The sequence below is a fragment of the Misgurnus anguillicaudatus genome, chromosome 15, assembly GCF_027580225.2.
Source record: "Misgurnus anguillicaudatus chromosome 15, ASM2758022v2, whole genome shotgun sequence".
In the NCBI taxonomy this organism is placed as follows: domain Eukaryota; kingdom Metazoa; phylum Chordata; class Actinopteri; order Cypriniformes; family Cobitidae; genus Misgurnus; species Misgurnus anguillicaudatus.
Window position 1 is genome coordinate 8,158,174 of NC_073351.2, and position 14,015 is coordinate 8,172,188.

Sequence of the window (14,015 nt, forward strand, 5' to 3'; positions counted from 1 at the left end):
GGTCAGTTATGTTGTCTTGATAATGTCAAGTTTTCATGACAAGTTATGATATATTGGTTTATGTCAAGTTGTCATAACAAAGACAATTCAAACAATATCATCACATTAAAAATGACAAAATTGAACAAATGACACTTAATGACAGTTGTCATAAACATGCATATAATCTCCTTCATGTTCATAGCACGTGTCATGTCATGATTATGAAGATGTCATGTCAGTCATATAAACACCCCTTCAAGTAAAGTGTTACCCAGTAGATAATAAATAATTTTATTTTATAAGAAATAAAGTAAAAATGCATTATGGGATTGCCTATACTATTGGATGCATAGTACTGTATGCCCAAATTAGATATCTTTTCTTTGGAAAAGCCTTAGGAATGTGCCTGTGATGCCTACCTAGTGACCTACAGTAGGAAGGCAGCCAACTATGTTCTGGACCAGAGTTTATGCAGTAAAAATATCTTTCACCATCTTGCTTAGCCAAACACTCTGTTGCACTGATAATAAACATTTGCTTCTAGATGTCAAGTGAGTGCTTTAAAATCATACGTGATGGTGAAAGGGTTAAACCACACACAGCCAGGTAAAAGAAATCACATTGTCATTGCATCAATTACGGGTGCAGAGGGTGGGTTGGGTTTTCAACATGCGATCCTTTAAAAGTGATTGGGTGAGATTAGATCAGAATGCACGAGATCACAAGCGGAGTTTCTACATGCATCTGCGCCGTAGGACACTGGGCTGGTCACATACCGGGCTTTAAAGAAAAATTGCAGTTGTCTGAAAAGTGTTCCACGATAGGTGGCATTTCTAGATTGAAATAAACAGAGAAGGGGCAGGGGACATACAAGGTACATACAAAGTGAACTGTCAGAAAACGAAACACTAGGTGGCAATGTACACAAACACAATGAACGTTTGCATGCTACTTACCAACACAGATCTGATTGGTCGAGTGTTAATATGCACAAGTGTGCAAACAAATAAGTGCACATGTGGTTGTTATACACATACAGTACATACACTATTTGTCACCTTATGTAAGAAATAAATGAACGTTATACGATTAGTTAGTGCATAACCAACATATGGACCATGCAAAAAATACACAGGCCATTCTTAAAACAGGAAATGAAAGGGAAACTATGTCATGAATTATTCTGCAGTCATTTCATGTTATAATAAACCTGTAAGACTTTCTTCTGTGAAACACAAACATGTTATGCATACAATGAAAGCAAACATATTTTTTAAGATTTTAGATTTAGAAGACAGGGCTACTTTAATTTTTGGGTGACACAAAATGTTTCTTAAATAGCGAATAGTGCATTCAGCGCCCCCACCCACCTTTCAACTACTTCAATATCAAAACAGAAGCGTTTATCAATGGAGTCTGTCTTCCTCCTGATGCAGGACTTCAGTTTGAATGTCTCGGGGAGATTCGGTGCAACTCCATTCTGATAAAAGACAATAAGATGACACAATTAGGCGATAAAATAACTTCCTATAGCTGACAGTCACATGATCAGTTCTGTACCTGTTTATTGGTGGCCTTCGTCTCTGTGTTGCACATGCTGAAGCCCTTAAGGCTCTTCTCATATGTACAGTAATGTCGTATCCAATTGCACCCCAAAGGTCCTGCAGCACAAACATTACATGTAGGTGTAACATACAATATTTTAATGTGCATCTTTTCAAACTCAAAAATTGTCCATGTCACTTCTGGTGAAAACCCACCTAAAGTAATTTTTTTGTAATTTATTGTTTTCTACAAAAAATCATCCTATATAATATAAAAAACATTCTGTGAAAATACAATTTTGATATCTTCAATATTGACTGAGTAAGATCATGTCATGACTGAAATCCAAATCTCAAAATGAGAATATACATCAGTCCACCAGGTGGCAATGTTTTCTTTCACAGACCAGGCGGTTACATCTGAAATGATATCATTACCCAATGTAATCTAATCTTGTTTATATGTGAACAGCAATTTTACTTTGGTATTTCCTCCAAAGTTTGCGGAAACTGTTTGAAGGTCATTTATAAAAGATAAAAATAAATCCACATGAAAAAAACACATGATAAGTGTCTGGACTTGAAGGCCACAGACCTGTTTTCTCACAGTCTCTCAGTAAAATACTCACGTTTCTCCTGGACGTAGAGGAATCCCTCCATGGTCCACTGACCCGGGGGCTTCTGGTCTTGATCTGCAGACCGAACTCTCTTCATCAGCTTTTCAACTTCCTGCTTTGTGCTCAAAAAGTTGTTCCTTGTCTTCATCCCAAAAATAACCAGACACATACAAACAACATTTATAAGGGTCATACTGTCCAGCAAGACAGCATACTGTTGTGATACGATGGTATGGTGATGACATCATGGTACTTTAATATGAGCCTCCCTTACCTTGAGGGTACTATTAGATAAAATTACTGTGATAGGACCATATTTTTTGGTTGGGAATTTTTTTTTTTTGACAAAATGCATCTTGCGCTCGTTCAAGATCCTGATTTAATGACAACCATAAATATAAGATGCATTAATACTCTGCCTTTCACAGGTTGCTGAAAGAAACTAAATGAATAGGCCTATATTTCACCGGCTTTCTCCGTGGAATGGGTAACATTGTAAGGAACCTATATTCATGTTGAGGTTTGTCCTTTGGCTCATTGACAAAAAAGCTGCTATAAAATGTATTCACAAGTTCGCCTGCGCATTCAGTCTATTGAATGATGGTAGAATAATACTTGGCTTGCTGTCCTCAGAGGGAGCTCGAGCCCCAAGTTCATAACCCCCCATGGTAAGACTATACAGAGAGAGGAATGAGCGAGGAGATTTGGGGAGGAGGAGGGATGCTGGATGAATCGTCACTGGTAGGCGTGAGGACTGACTCGCTTAAATAGGCTCTCAGGATGATTGACAGGACTGAATGTTTAGGCTCCTCTCGAACCTACGTTTAGAACTTCATTTAAAAAATATTTTAAAAATAACTGAATGCATATTTTTAGTCAGGAACTATGCATTTAAAAAGTTTTGTTTATTGAACAACATTTCAGTACATTGTAATGATTTTTTCACAATATTTTTGATATCCCCATTTAAACAAAATGTCAGGTGGTACAACCAATCATTGTCTATTTGCCAGATAATTTTTAATGCACTAATTGTTTCATGCTGATTGTTTGTTTATTTGATAGTGGCATTTATAAATTATAATCCTGAAAATAGTTTTAAAAAGTGTTAAATAACTTTACCATAAAACTAACATTTGAAAACTATACATTTAAGAACAATGATTTAATAATGATTTAATTTATAATAACAATTATAGACAACCTAAACTTCCATTTATTAAAACTAAAGTTAGCTTATTAAATTTATATAGCTTAATGTTTTTTTTTTTTTTAGAGGGATTCATAGCAGTCATTGCATCCTTTGACTTTCTGGTTGCACCACCTGACCTCTGCAATGAATTTACATTTAACAGACTTCTACTTGCATGCTGGTATAAGCTTTGCCTGTGATATTAAATTCATAAATATACTTTTAAATACAATAAAATATGTCTGATAAAATAGCTTTTTTTCAGTTTACATTGGTTGTACCCCCTGACATAGAAAGTGTACCAGCTTACCATTAAAGTAGCTGTTTTTTAGTATTTGAGAGAAGTCTACACAATTTTTATTCAGCCATATAAGAGCACCTCGGGTCCTCTGAATGATGTGATATCATGTTTACTGTTCATACTTATGTTTGCGGTTGTACCACATTGACATTTGAGAACATCCAAATTGTTCAAAATATTTTTTTTAATTAACCAAACATCCCAAGAGCTACTGATATTTGTGAAATTTGTTTATATTAAATAAAAGTATCTTATTTAGATTTTTTAACAATTTAAAACCCCATTTTTAACAGTTGCCTTAAACTGCTATTTTGTATGGAGAGTTGCCCCACCTGACATTTTAAGTTTGAGATATCAAAATAAAATTATATAAATTACATTAAATTATATTAAAAATACAGAAAATGTATTTAAATTAAATAGTTTTTTTTAGAATAAATTGATGCATGTTATAAATATATCAAGTTTTTTTTATAGTACATAAAGCCCCCGGACACAAAAATATGCATGTTGTGTCATTGACCCCTTTACAGTATATGTGTGCATCTCTGTGATTATTTTCAAAAGCACTTTAACACATTTCTGGTCACATAGGTGCCTTAGTGAAAACATGAAAGAGAAAATGTGGGACTCGTAGGAGATGTGTGTACTTACATTCTGCAGGTTAAACTGTAACTGTTGTTTGTAAGGTTCAAATTCGTGGGCCAGTTCGTAACCTTCATGGTAGAACGTGAACAGGCCTTGCAGAAAGGCCAAAAGCTGCAAGCCAAAAAAAGTAGAAAACTCAGACATGACATTTATGTTACACAACATAGCAGCAAATATAATGCAGTTCTTCCCGTTTTCTCAGCACAAACAGGGATTTCACAATTCTTTGTGTCAGTTTGTAAGTAAGTGAAGGGGTGACAATACTGTATCTGTTTAAAAGACTTACAGAAGACTTTAGCTCTGGGCTCGAGTGATTTTCTTAAAAAAAGCTACTAATCTAAGGGATTTTACTACAGACAATAGTTTTGACTCATCTTTTAGTTTGTAAAAACGAGCAAAAATGAGCATGGTAATACATTTAGGATAAGTCATTCTGAAGGTTTTCAAAGCAGATTGTTTAGATTTTTTTATAAAAACAAACACAAGAAAATGTTTGTCACATTAGTCTTGTGCTATACTAAGTGTTTATTTTAGGGCTGCAGCTAACGATTATTTCCTTTTTTTGTCGATTAATCTATCGATTCTTTTTCTGATTAGTTGACAAATCCATCGAATAATTTTTCTAATTAGTCAACAAATCTACTGATTTTTTTTAGATTAGCCGACAAATCTATTGATTGTTTTTCTGATTATTCCCCTAATCTACTGACTATTCCGATTAGTTGACAAATCTATCAATTATTTTTCAGATTAGTCAACAAATCTATTGATTATTTTTCAGATTAGTCCACTAATCTATTGATTATTTTCCGATTAGTTGACAAATCTATTAATTATTTTTCCGATTAGTCAACAAATCTATTGATTGTTTTTTTTATTAGTCCACTACTCTAACGATTATTTTTCCGATTAGTCGCTGAATCTATTGATTACTTTTCCGATTAGTCAATTAATCTATCAATTGTTTTTCCGATTACTACACTGATCTATTGATTATTTTTCCGTTAAGTCGACAAATCTATTCATTGTTTTTCCGATTAGTCCACTAATCTATTGATTATTTTTCAGATTAGTCGATGAATCTATTGATTACTTTTCCAATTAGTTGACAAATCTATTGATTATATTTCTGATTAGTCGACAAATCTATTGATTATTTTTCTGTATAATCAAATGCTTTTTTATTAGCTGATTTATTCTTTGGCTAACTTGCCAATAAATTATTAGTAACTTCTAATATTAGTATTTCAAACTTTTACAGTATAGTTTTCTAAAAAGTACTTAGTTGAAAAAATTTTAAGTCAAACAACACCTTTTACAACATGATGTACTACTTATACACATATGTACTACTCTGTACACATAATGTTTAAACAAAGATCGGCCCATTTGATGTGCATTGTTGCAGCCATGGCCAATTAAAAAAGTGTATTTTTCTATTTCTTTAAATAGAAATCGTTTATTGTTGAACTATTTTACTATGGTAATGGACAGCGTGCCGCAGATAAACAGACGTCTTACAATCTATCCAAATATTCTCAAGCAGGATGTAATAATCTAGCATTATTCTGCTGACAATACAAGCTTAGGCATTTTCATTAACATTTCCATTTCATTTCGATTCTTCGGCCTCGACACAGGTAGACTTTCATCACAGTGCTTACAATGAGTTTTGCAACACACAGTTTTCACTGAATACTTCAAAGATGTGAAAATCACACCCAGAGACTCGACATTAGACCCGGCTGCAGTGCTTCTGGGAGATTTAGTGCGTTGTTTACCCCATGCCAGGTGATAAACACTTTAAAACCTCCTTTAAATCTGCACTACACATTCTCTGGCTTACATCAGCCCTCTCAGTTACAAGCATAAATATGCTTAATGCAGAAATGAGTTGTGTAAGTTATGTCTATAGTGCTCATTTGCCAGGTTGCTGAGTAGGAATTTAGACATTTGGTGCACTCTTTCTTCGTGTAGTTGGTGCAAATATGAAAACAACTGAAAAATAAAGAGATAAATTGCACCTCAAGTTGATTTACTGTATGTTTAATACCAGGGACTGGTATACAGTACAGTAAAATGCTTTAAAGTGTGGTCATGTGCATTTTATCTAAAGGGTCTTGGTAGCTTGGTGATGACTGTGGGACAGAAAATAACAGCTGAAGTTTAAAGCTCATATACTGTAACACACGCTGTTTCTGCTTATCTCATGTAAATCTTAAGTACCTATTAGAGTAGTATAACATCCTTCATATATCCAAAGACTCTTTAGTTTTATCAGATTTATAAAAGACAGATCAGCTGTACTGCTACTTCCTGGAAAAACCCGAACTCCTGGAGGCGTACCTAAGGTGGAGCGAGTCACGAGCAAGCAACACAAAACATTATCTCACTATTCCTGGATAATTTATGATTCACACCAGGCTTGTGTCGTTTACATTATATGCACATACGCGCTGACTGCCAACAAAACAGACATTTGATGCAGTTTTACTTACTGTACCGCCTGTGACCCATGATCTGGTTGGGAGCGCCCCATTTTAACAAAATCTAGCTTTACACAAACACACACCCACAACTCCGCTGCTGCTCCGGATAAACAAACTATATCCATTGTTTCCATGATGCTGAGTTTTTTTGGAAGCTGAACAAGCTTAACTCTTTCCCCGCCATTGACGAGTTATCTCGTCTCACCGCAATACCGCTATTATCCACCAGGCGCACTTTCACAACTTATAAAACCAGGAAGTCTGGCCCTAGGGCAAACAGCTGTAGGCCTATGTCCATCTAAGTTTTGAGGATCGATCTGCATCTGATCTCTTTCAGAAGTCATGCATTCTGCTCAAAATTTGGTGTTTTTGAAGAAACCTACCCATATTTGTGAGGTGATAAAAAAAGAACTGGTAAAGGTCGGAGGAATTTTTTATTTTGAAAGCAGAGGGTCTGTTCTTTCATTTAATATATTGTATGTTTATATATTTAAAGAATAGCATTTTCTGGGAGGCATTAAACTTTTGTGAAAATCATGAAAAATGCTTGCGGGAAAAGAGTTAAATTTCCCTCACAAACAACAACACCACACTTCTCTGGTGACGTTAATTTCATGTCAGCTCTTGGTTAGTGTGTGTGTGTGTGCGCTATTCCGATTAAAGTGCCCATATAAGGACTTCCACTGTGCTTCCTGCGTTGATATTGCCCATATAAGGAGTTCTACTGTACTTACTGCACTGAAATTGCTCTTAAAAGAAATAAAGCCAGATTGTTACGAATTAATCTTTTTCAAATCTTTCTAAAACTTGTACAAACCCTGGTGAAGTGCATTCGCCACCGAAATACTCGTTCACATGTCCAACAGTTTTTGTTTTTTTTGACAATTTGCCTGTTTAGCATGACGATTCCAACTATTGAACAGTGTTTATAAGTCAAAATGCATGAAATAGCTTTAAACCTCTCCTTTAAATAAAATCATCATAGGACATACCCTTAATCGTATATGGGACACATTGTTGGAGTCTATCTGTATAAGGTTAAGACTAAGAGAGTTTAAATAGTATTACTTTGTGAATATTTCAAAACTGGCAATATAATGTATTGTAAAGATCTTACCGGCTCAACAAATTCGAATTTCTTCTTCTCTTGAACCTCCTGAATTTTGAAGACGTATTCTAGTGAGGCATCATAAAAGAGCTGCCGTTCCTTATCAATCTGAGCGTCAGCCTGCAAATTGAAGACAGAGCTCTGTTACTCTGGAAACAGCTTACACACTCATTTGGATGTGTTAGGATTTTGGTTAATGGTTACATCTGAGAATGTCTGGCCTTTGGTTTAAGCGGATTTTCCGTGTAGGGAATTGTGTTGGACTAAACAGACTGGAAGATCTCGGAAGAATCAAGACAAAACACACAAACTAAAGCTTTAACATGCTTACACACACATTACTACAGATCCTACAGTACTATAGATATTACAACTTCACTGTATATCTGTAAATCTATATACTATAAATCTGTATAAAACACCACCATAATTTTTGCTGGGCACAACTGTATTGTTATTTGGTTTTGTCGATCATTTTGACTATGCAATTTTTTGTAATTTAAAGGGCAGCTACTATGCTTATTTTTACAAGATGTAATATAAGTCTCAGTTGTGCCCAGAATGTGTATGTGAAGTTTCAGCTCAAAATACACCACAGATCATATGTTATAGCATGTCCAAACTTGCATGTAACTTTAAATGCAAATGAGCTACAGCTCCTCACTCCCTTACTAAAAAAAGTGAACACGTTTGGTTAAAAATACATCTGATTCCCGTGAATACAGTCTGAGACAATACTAGCTCAATATTGAGATATGGCAGACAGCGTTCAACTCACTGGGGGTGGAAGCTTTGGTAATGCAAGACTGTCAGTTAGTGGCCGTGGGCGGGGCTTAATCAGTGTGACTAAGAATTGTTGATACATCCCTCTATCATCTGTGTGTGTGCACGTAAGCGCTGGAGCGCGCTGCGACGCTACGATAGCATTTAGCTTAGCCCCATTCATTCAATTGTACCATTTAGAGATAAAGTTAGAAGTGACCAAACACATCAACGTTTTTCCTATTTAAGACGAGTAGTTATACGAGCAAGTTTGGTGGTACAAAATAAAACGTAGCACTTTTCTAAGCGGATTTAAAAGAGGAACTATATTCTATGGCGCAACAGCACCCCTGGGAGTACTCCGACTCGGCGCAGTAACACCCTCCCTCTTCCATTATGAGAGTGAGAAGGGGAGTGGATTTTTTAGGTGAGTCGAAGTACTCCCAAAAGTGCTATTACGCCATAAAATATAATTCCTCTTTTAAATCCGCTTAGAAAAGTGCTACGTTTTATTTTGTACCACCAAACTTGCTCGTATAACTACTCGTCTTAAATAGGAAAAACGTTGATGTGTTTGGTCACTTCTAACTTTATCTCTAAATGGTACCATTGAATGAATGGGGCTAAGCTAAATGCTATCGAAGCGTCGCAGCGCGCTCCAGCGCTTACGTGCACGCACACAGATGATAGAGGGATGTATCAACAATTCTTAGTTAAGGTAATAACATATTTTAATATTGAAAATGAGTAGACTATTCCTTTAACAAGAGAATCAAAACGGCATGTCTAATGAAACTGCTTAATGAGGATTAAAAAAGAAGGCGAGGGTGGATTTTTTTTCATTGTAGGGTGGTTGTGTTCACACACTCCCATTACACATTTATGTCCAAACACCTTGTAAAAGTGGGTTTTGCATAATAGGTGCCCTTTAAATTCAGTTTATATTCATCCAACATGAGCAACGACTTTATAATCTTCAAACTGAATTCCTATTGTCTTTAACCAACAATAGCCTCCATTACACCGTACCATGAATATGTGTTGATTCCATGCAGTCTTTGTGCAAAATTGCATTTATACAAATCTAAAGGCAAAGCCCATCCCTTAAACAAAAGTTCAAACCTTAAACACTATCATTTTGCTGCCTGCAGGCATTTTCCTTTAGGAAATGCAAATCTAGTCTTATAAATCTAGTGTTTGCTGTATGATTCACCTCTTGGAGAGCGGTTTCTTTTTTCCTGGATGACAGGTTGAGATGTTTTTCCAGTGTGGAGTAATACTTTTCTGTCTCCTTGTCAAACTTCTTCTTCCCCTCCTTTCAAAAAACATAAAATAGAGAAAATTTTGCATTTTTAAAATAGCAAAAAAGTCTGCAATCAAAGCTTTACATAAAATTATTGAACCTATTATAATAAAATAAGACATGCATAATCAGTGGCCCTATTAAAAAGCCAAAGATACCTAAATATCGAACCAGATGTCCTTTTACTTTACTAAGCCACCTGCAATGACTCCATTGTTTATTTGTGTAATGTTTACCCTGCAATGTGTGCACGTGCTATCTTAGTATACAATAAATGTCACCTGGTTTGATATTTTGTTATGTAATGCAATGACACACACACATTTGTTTTGATTTTTTAGGGCCAGTGTATGCCTGCGATGTGCCTACCAGGCCATTAGGTGGCACTCTAATGCTTCCTCACTATCACACAGTAGAAAAACTTCTTGTACCACAGTAAGATAAGTAGGTACATACAGTTTAAGCCATAATTGATGTATTGCATGCAAATAAGTGAACAGTCATCCCGAAGGAAATAAACTGACACAAACTAAGCTTAAAGATGATTTTTTTACTTCATCATACATGCTTATGAGCTCACAAGATGAATGGCTCCCTGTTCTCAGTACAGATGTACTGCAGAAGAGCAAAGCACAAAACTTCCTTTAAATCTCATATTGAAAATACGCACAGTCACCTTGACTGCCATTTGAGTGTAACTCGTCTGAGGTCTTACGGTCAACTTTTAATAAGATTTCACTGCATGACAGGTGGAGACAGAAAGCTAGGTCTGTATTAGCCTCATTAAAGGGAAGGATTGGTAAAAAATGAATATTTCATTATCACGTTCTCACCCTCATGTCATTGCCAACCTCTATATAAAATCTTCAGTGAGATCTTTTATATACAACGATAGGTGTTAGTGACCATGTCTGACAAATCCCAAAAGTAAAAAGGGACGAAAGTAGTCTTATCATTTTATATTAAACATACATAATGATATCCCTCACTCTATTTAAAATATATGCACAGCACATTGCATTGACTACTGGACTAACTTATAATGTTGATTTAAGGCACCGCTAATACAAAACAGATTAAAAATCTACTTTTCTATGACAGAAAATATAGCAGTAAAGAGGTTTGGAGTTACAGGGGTTTGTAAACGATGACCAAATTTCACTTTTAGTTGAACTATTTCTGTAATAAATTAGATGTTTGCTCCACTGGTCCTTATGTTGACAGAGAAGACGATGACATAAATATCAATTTAAGATGTTCAAGAATTTTAGTCAAGAGGGTCCACAAAATCAAAAATTAAATGCAATTGGACAATGATCTTGAGATTTATTCCTTTATTTCCAAGTATAGTAATACTGAAGTACTCAGTTGGTCTTATAATGTGATGTCAACATGGCCGCCACCATGAGAAGGATCATAACCAGCTCTTCATATATATATATATATATATATATATATATATATATATATATATATATATATATATACATATACAACTTCATATCTGGGTATGAAACTTTTTTCACGCTGGATAAACTTTATGAGATGAGAAGAACTGCATCCTCAAATGGACCTGTCTGCATTCAGACACAGAGTTCCCGCCTGAGGCCGTTCACACAGCGATACAATTTGTGAATTTTAGAGTTATCGTATATGTATTCAAAGGCCATATGTAAATTTCAAAGTGCAGTACATCTTTACTGCATCTCAAGAGCTCCTCTGAGAGCATTTGAGGTAACAGAGAGTTTGTTGGTTTTTTGGAGGCATAGCTTTGATGGTTAGATGTGCTTTAAACATGTTAAGCTGTGGTGCTTATGCAGAATACAAAAGTTGGATTGTAGCCTGCATTGTGTCCAGATTTTAATCATTCCAGTCCACTTTCTATTCGTCTATTGTACTACTCCTTTAAAAATAAAGTGCAAAAACATAAAACGAGATTTTAAAGGTGCCACGGTTCAGAATTTTAGGGCGCACTCACATCAGGCTCCTCTACTCTTCTCAGGGTGAGATGAACCAAACCATATCCGGCCACGGTGCACGTTCACACTAGTCAAACCTGGCTTTGGGAGTGAAGCGCGCTCAGGGATGGTTCGGTTTGGATAGTGTGAGTACGCCCTTATAGGTGATTTCTTACTGACCCCCAGGCCCCCTTCCGCAAACCACTGTAAGTCTATGAAGTTTTGTTAGATTTTATCAGCTACAGTACCAGGTGAAAATCGTAGGTCTTAATGGGTGTATAAAGTGATAACTACTAACAAGCAGTCCAATTTGATAAAGTTGTATTTGTTAACATGAATGCATCAGTTAACATGCACTAACGATGAACAATACTAGAGATGCACCGACGTTAGGGCTGTCATGATTGCTACTTTTCATAAGTTGGTTAATTGCCACAGATATATATATGACAATAAAATAGCATAATAATGGAAATACATCCTTTCTAAGAACACAACTTTGATTTTTAAGAATATTAAGATGAAAACTATGAAATATTAATATGAAATTGGAATGTAAGAAAAAAGTTATCTCTAAATATTAAAACATAAATAAATATTATAAAATACACATTTCAATTTTAAACAGCTAATAATCATTGTTCAGTGTAAATCCCAGCTTCACAGGGTTTATTTAGACGGGTGTTCCTGTGTCACGTTTATAATAGCTACACCTCAGATCTAAACACTAGATGTTTTAGTTATGTTTTAGATAACTTTTTATAACTCTTTTCATTGCATCTGTTTTTGAACAGAGTAGACATGCCGGATCATTTATGTTAATTTTCTTTCCTCACCTCACTTTGAAACCAATTACAGTCAGATTTATTCTTTCAAACTATATGTTATCACCAGAAAAACACAACAACGTGATGACAAAGGCAATCGCTATCGGCTAAAATGCTAATGACATTCATTTTTATGTAAACAAACACATGTAAACAGTATGGCAATACAGTGGCAAGGAAAAGTATGTACAGACTTAAGTAGGTTAATTGAGTTTACTGTCTCTTTAAGACCAAATAAGCACAAACTGGTTTCTGACTGTAATCTATACATACACTTAAGACATAAACAAATGTTTTTATTAAAGAATACTTTGGAGATAATTTAGTTTATATGTGCCCTGTCAATAACAGAAAGATTTTACCTTCGCTTGTTTGCGTCTCACTCGTGTGTGCACTATTGAGGGCACTTAAACGCGCGCACACACAGAGACCGAGGGAAAATCCCAAACAGCGCAGCATGAAAACGTTACGTTGTTTTTCATTGCTTTCTTTTCGGCCAATGTATGTTAATGGACGACAGTATGAGACACATTTGCGCGAATCTCTCTAAAGTTTACACACCAAGAGTTCTTATCTTTGAAGTGCGTAATCACTGTGATGATCACGTCTGGACCGGACGCATGTGCCTCTGTGCGTACAGACAACTGCTCTCTTTAGCGCCTTTTTGCGGTTAAATGCATTCACACCGCATACATGTTGCTTCAGATAAGCACGTGCAGGTCGCGGTTTCTGTTTGCGTCATCACAACATTTCGGCCGTATTGTTTCAGTGATAAAAGTCTTTAGGCCGAAAACCGAAAATGTTCTTTTGGGCCATTCTCGCCCGAAAATATTTGGTGGCCGAATATTCGGTGCATCCCTAAGTTCTACAGCATTTATTAATCTTAGTTCATGTTAATTTTAGTATTTACTAATACATCTTTAAAGTCAAAAGTTGTAACAACGAACAACTGTATTGTATAAAGTTATATTAATTAATGCTGAAAAAATTGGCCATTGTTAGTTGATGTTAGCTAAGGCAATTACTAATGTTAACAAATACAACCTTAAAGGAACAGTATGTAGGATTGTGGTCAAAACTGGTACTGCAATCACACAACTGGTGGTCAATACACAACATGACAACATAAACATCAGTTGAGGGCTGCAACTCCACTTTTTAAATGACAATATCCTGGCCAGACCACTGTTGTCAGTGATATAAGTATTTGAAATGAAAATTATTTCTTAATGTCTAGTGACAGATCAGGGCCATTTTATGATTCATTGATATACATTTCTTACA

At 35.5% G+C, this 14,015-nt stretch overlaps 1 protein-coding gene across 5 annotated transcripts in view; it reads right to left on the bottom strand.

Annotated features, from left to right (window-relative positions):
- Nucleotides 1–14,015, bottom strand: part of arhgap42b (Rho GTPase activating protein 42b) — a 148,874-nt gene that overhangs the window by 25,940 nt on the left and 108,919 nt on the right. For 3 of the 5 annotated variants that reach the window (XM_055173705.2, XM_055173704.2, XM_055173708.2), the window contains exons 5-11: nt 9,857–9,958; nt 7,891–8,001; nt 4,291–4,395; nt 2,156–2,285; nt 1,543–1,643; nt 1,353–1,462; nt 759–815 (exon numbers count right to left, since the gene is read on the bottom strand). In XM_055173705.2, coding sequence (XP_055029680.2) covers nt 759–815; nt 1,353–1,462; nt 1,543–1,643; nt 2,156–2,285; nt 4,291–4,395; nt 7,891–8,001; nt 9,857–9,958 — 716 coding nt within the window. The remainder of the gene's footprint in view (nt 1–758; nt 816–1,352; nt 1,463–1,542; nt 1,644–2,155; nt 2,286–4,290; nt 4,396–7,890; nt 8,002–9,856; nt 9,959–14,015) is intronic. The other 2 variants (XM_055173707.2, XM_055173706.2) reach the window with 1 other exon arrangement.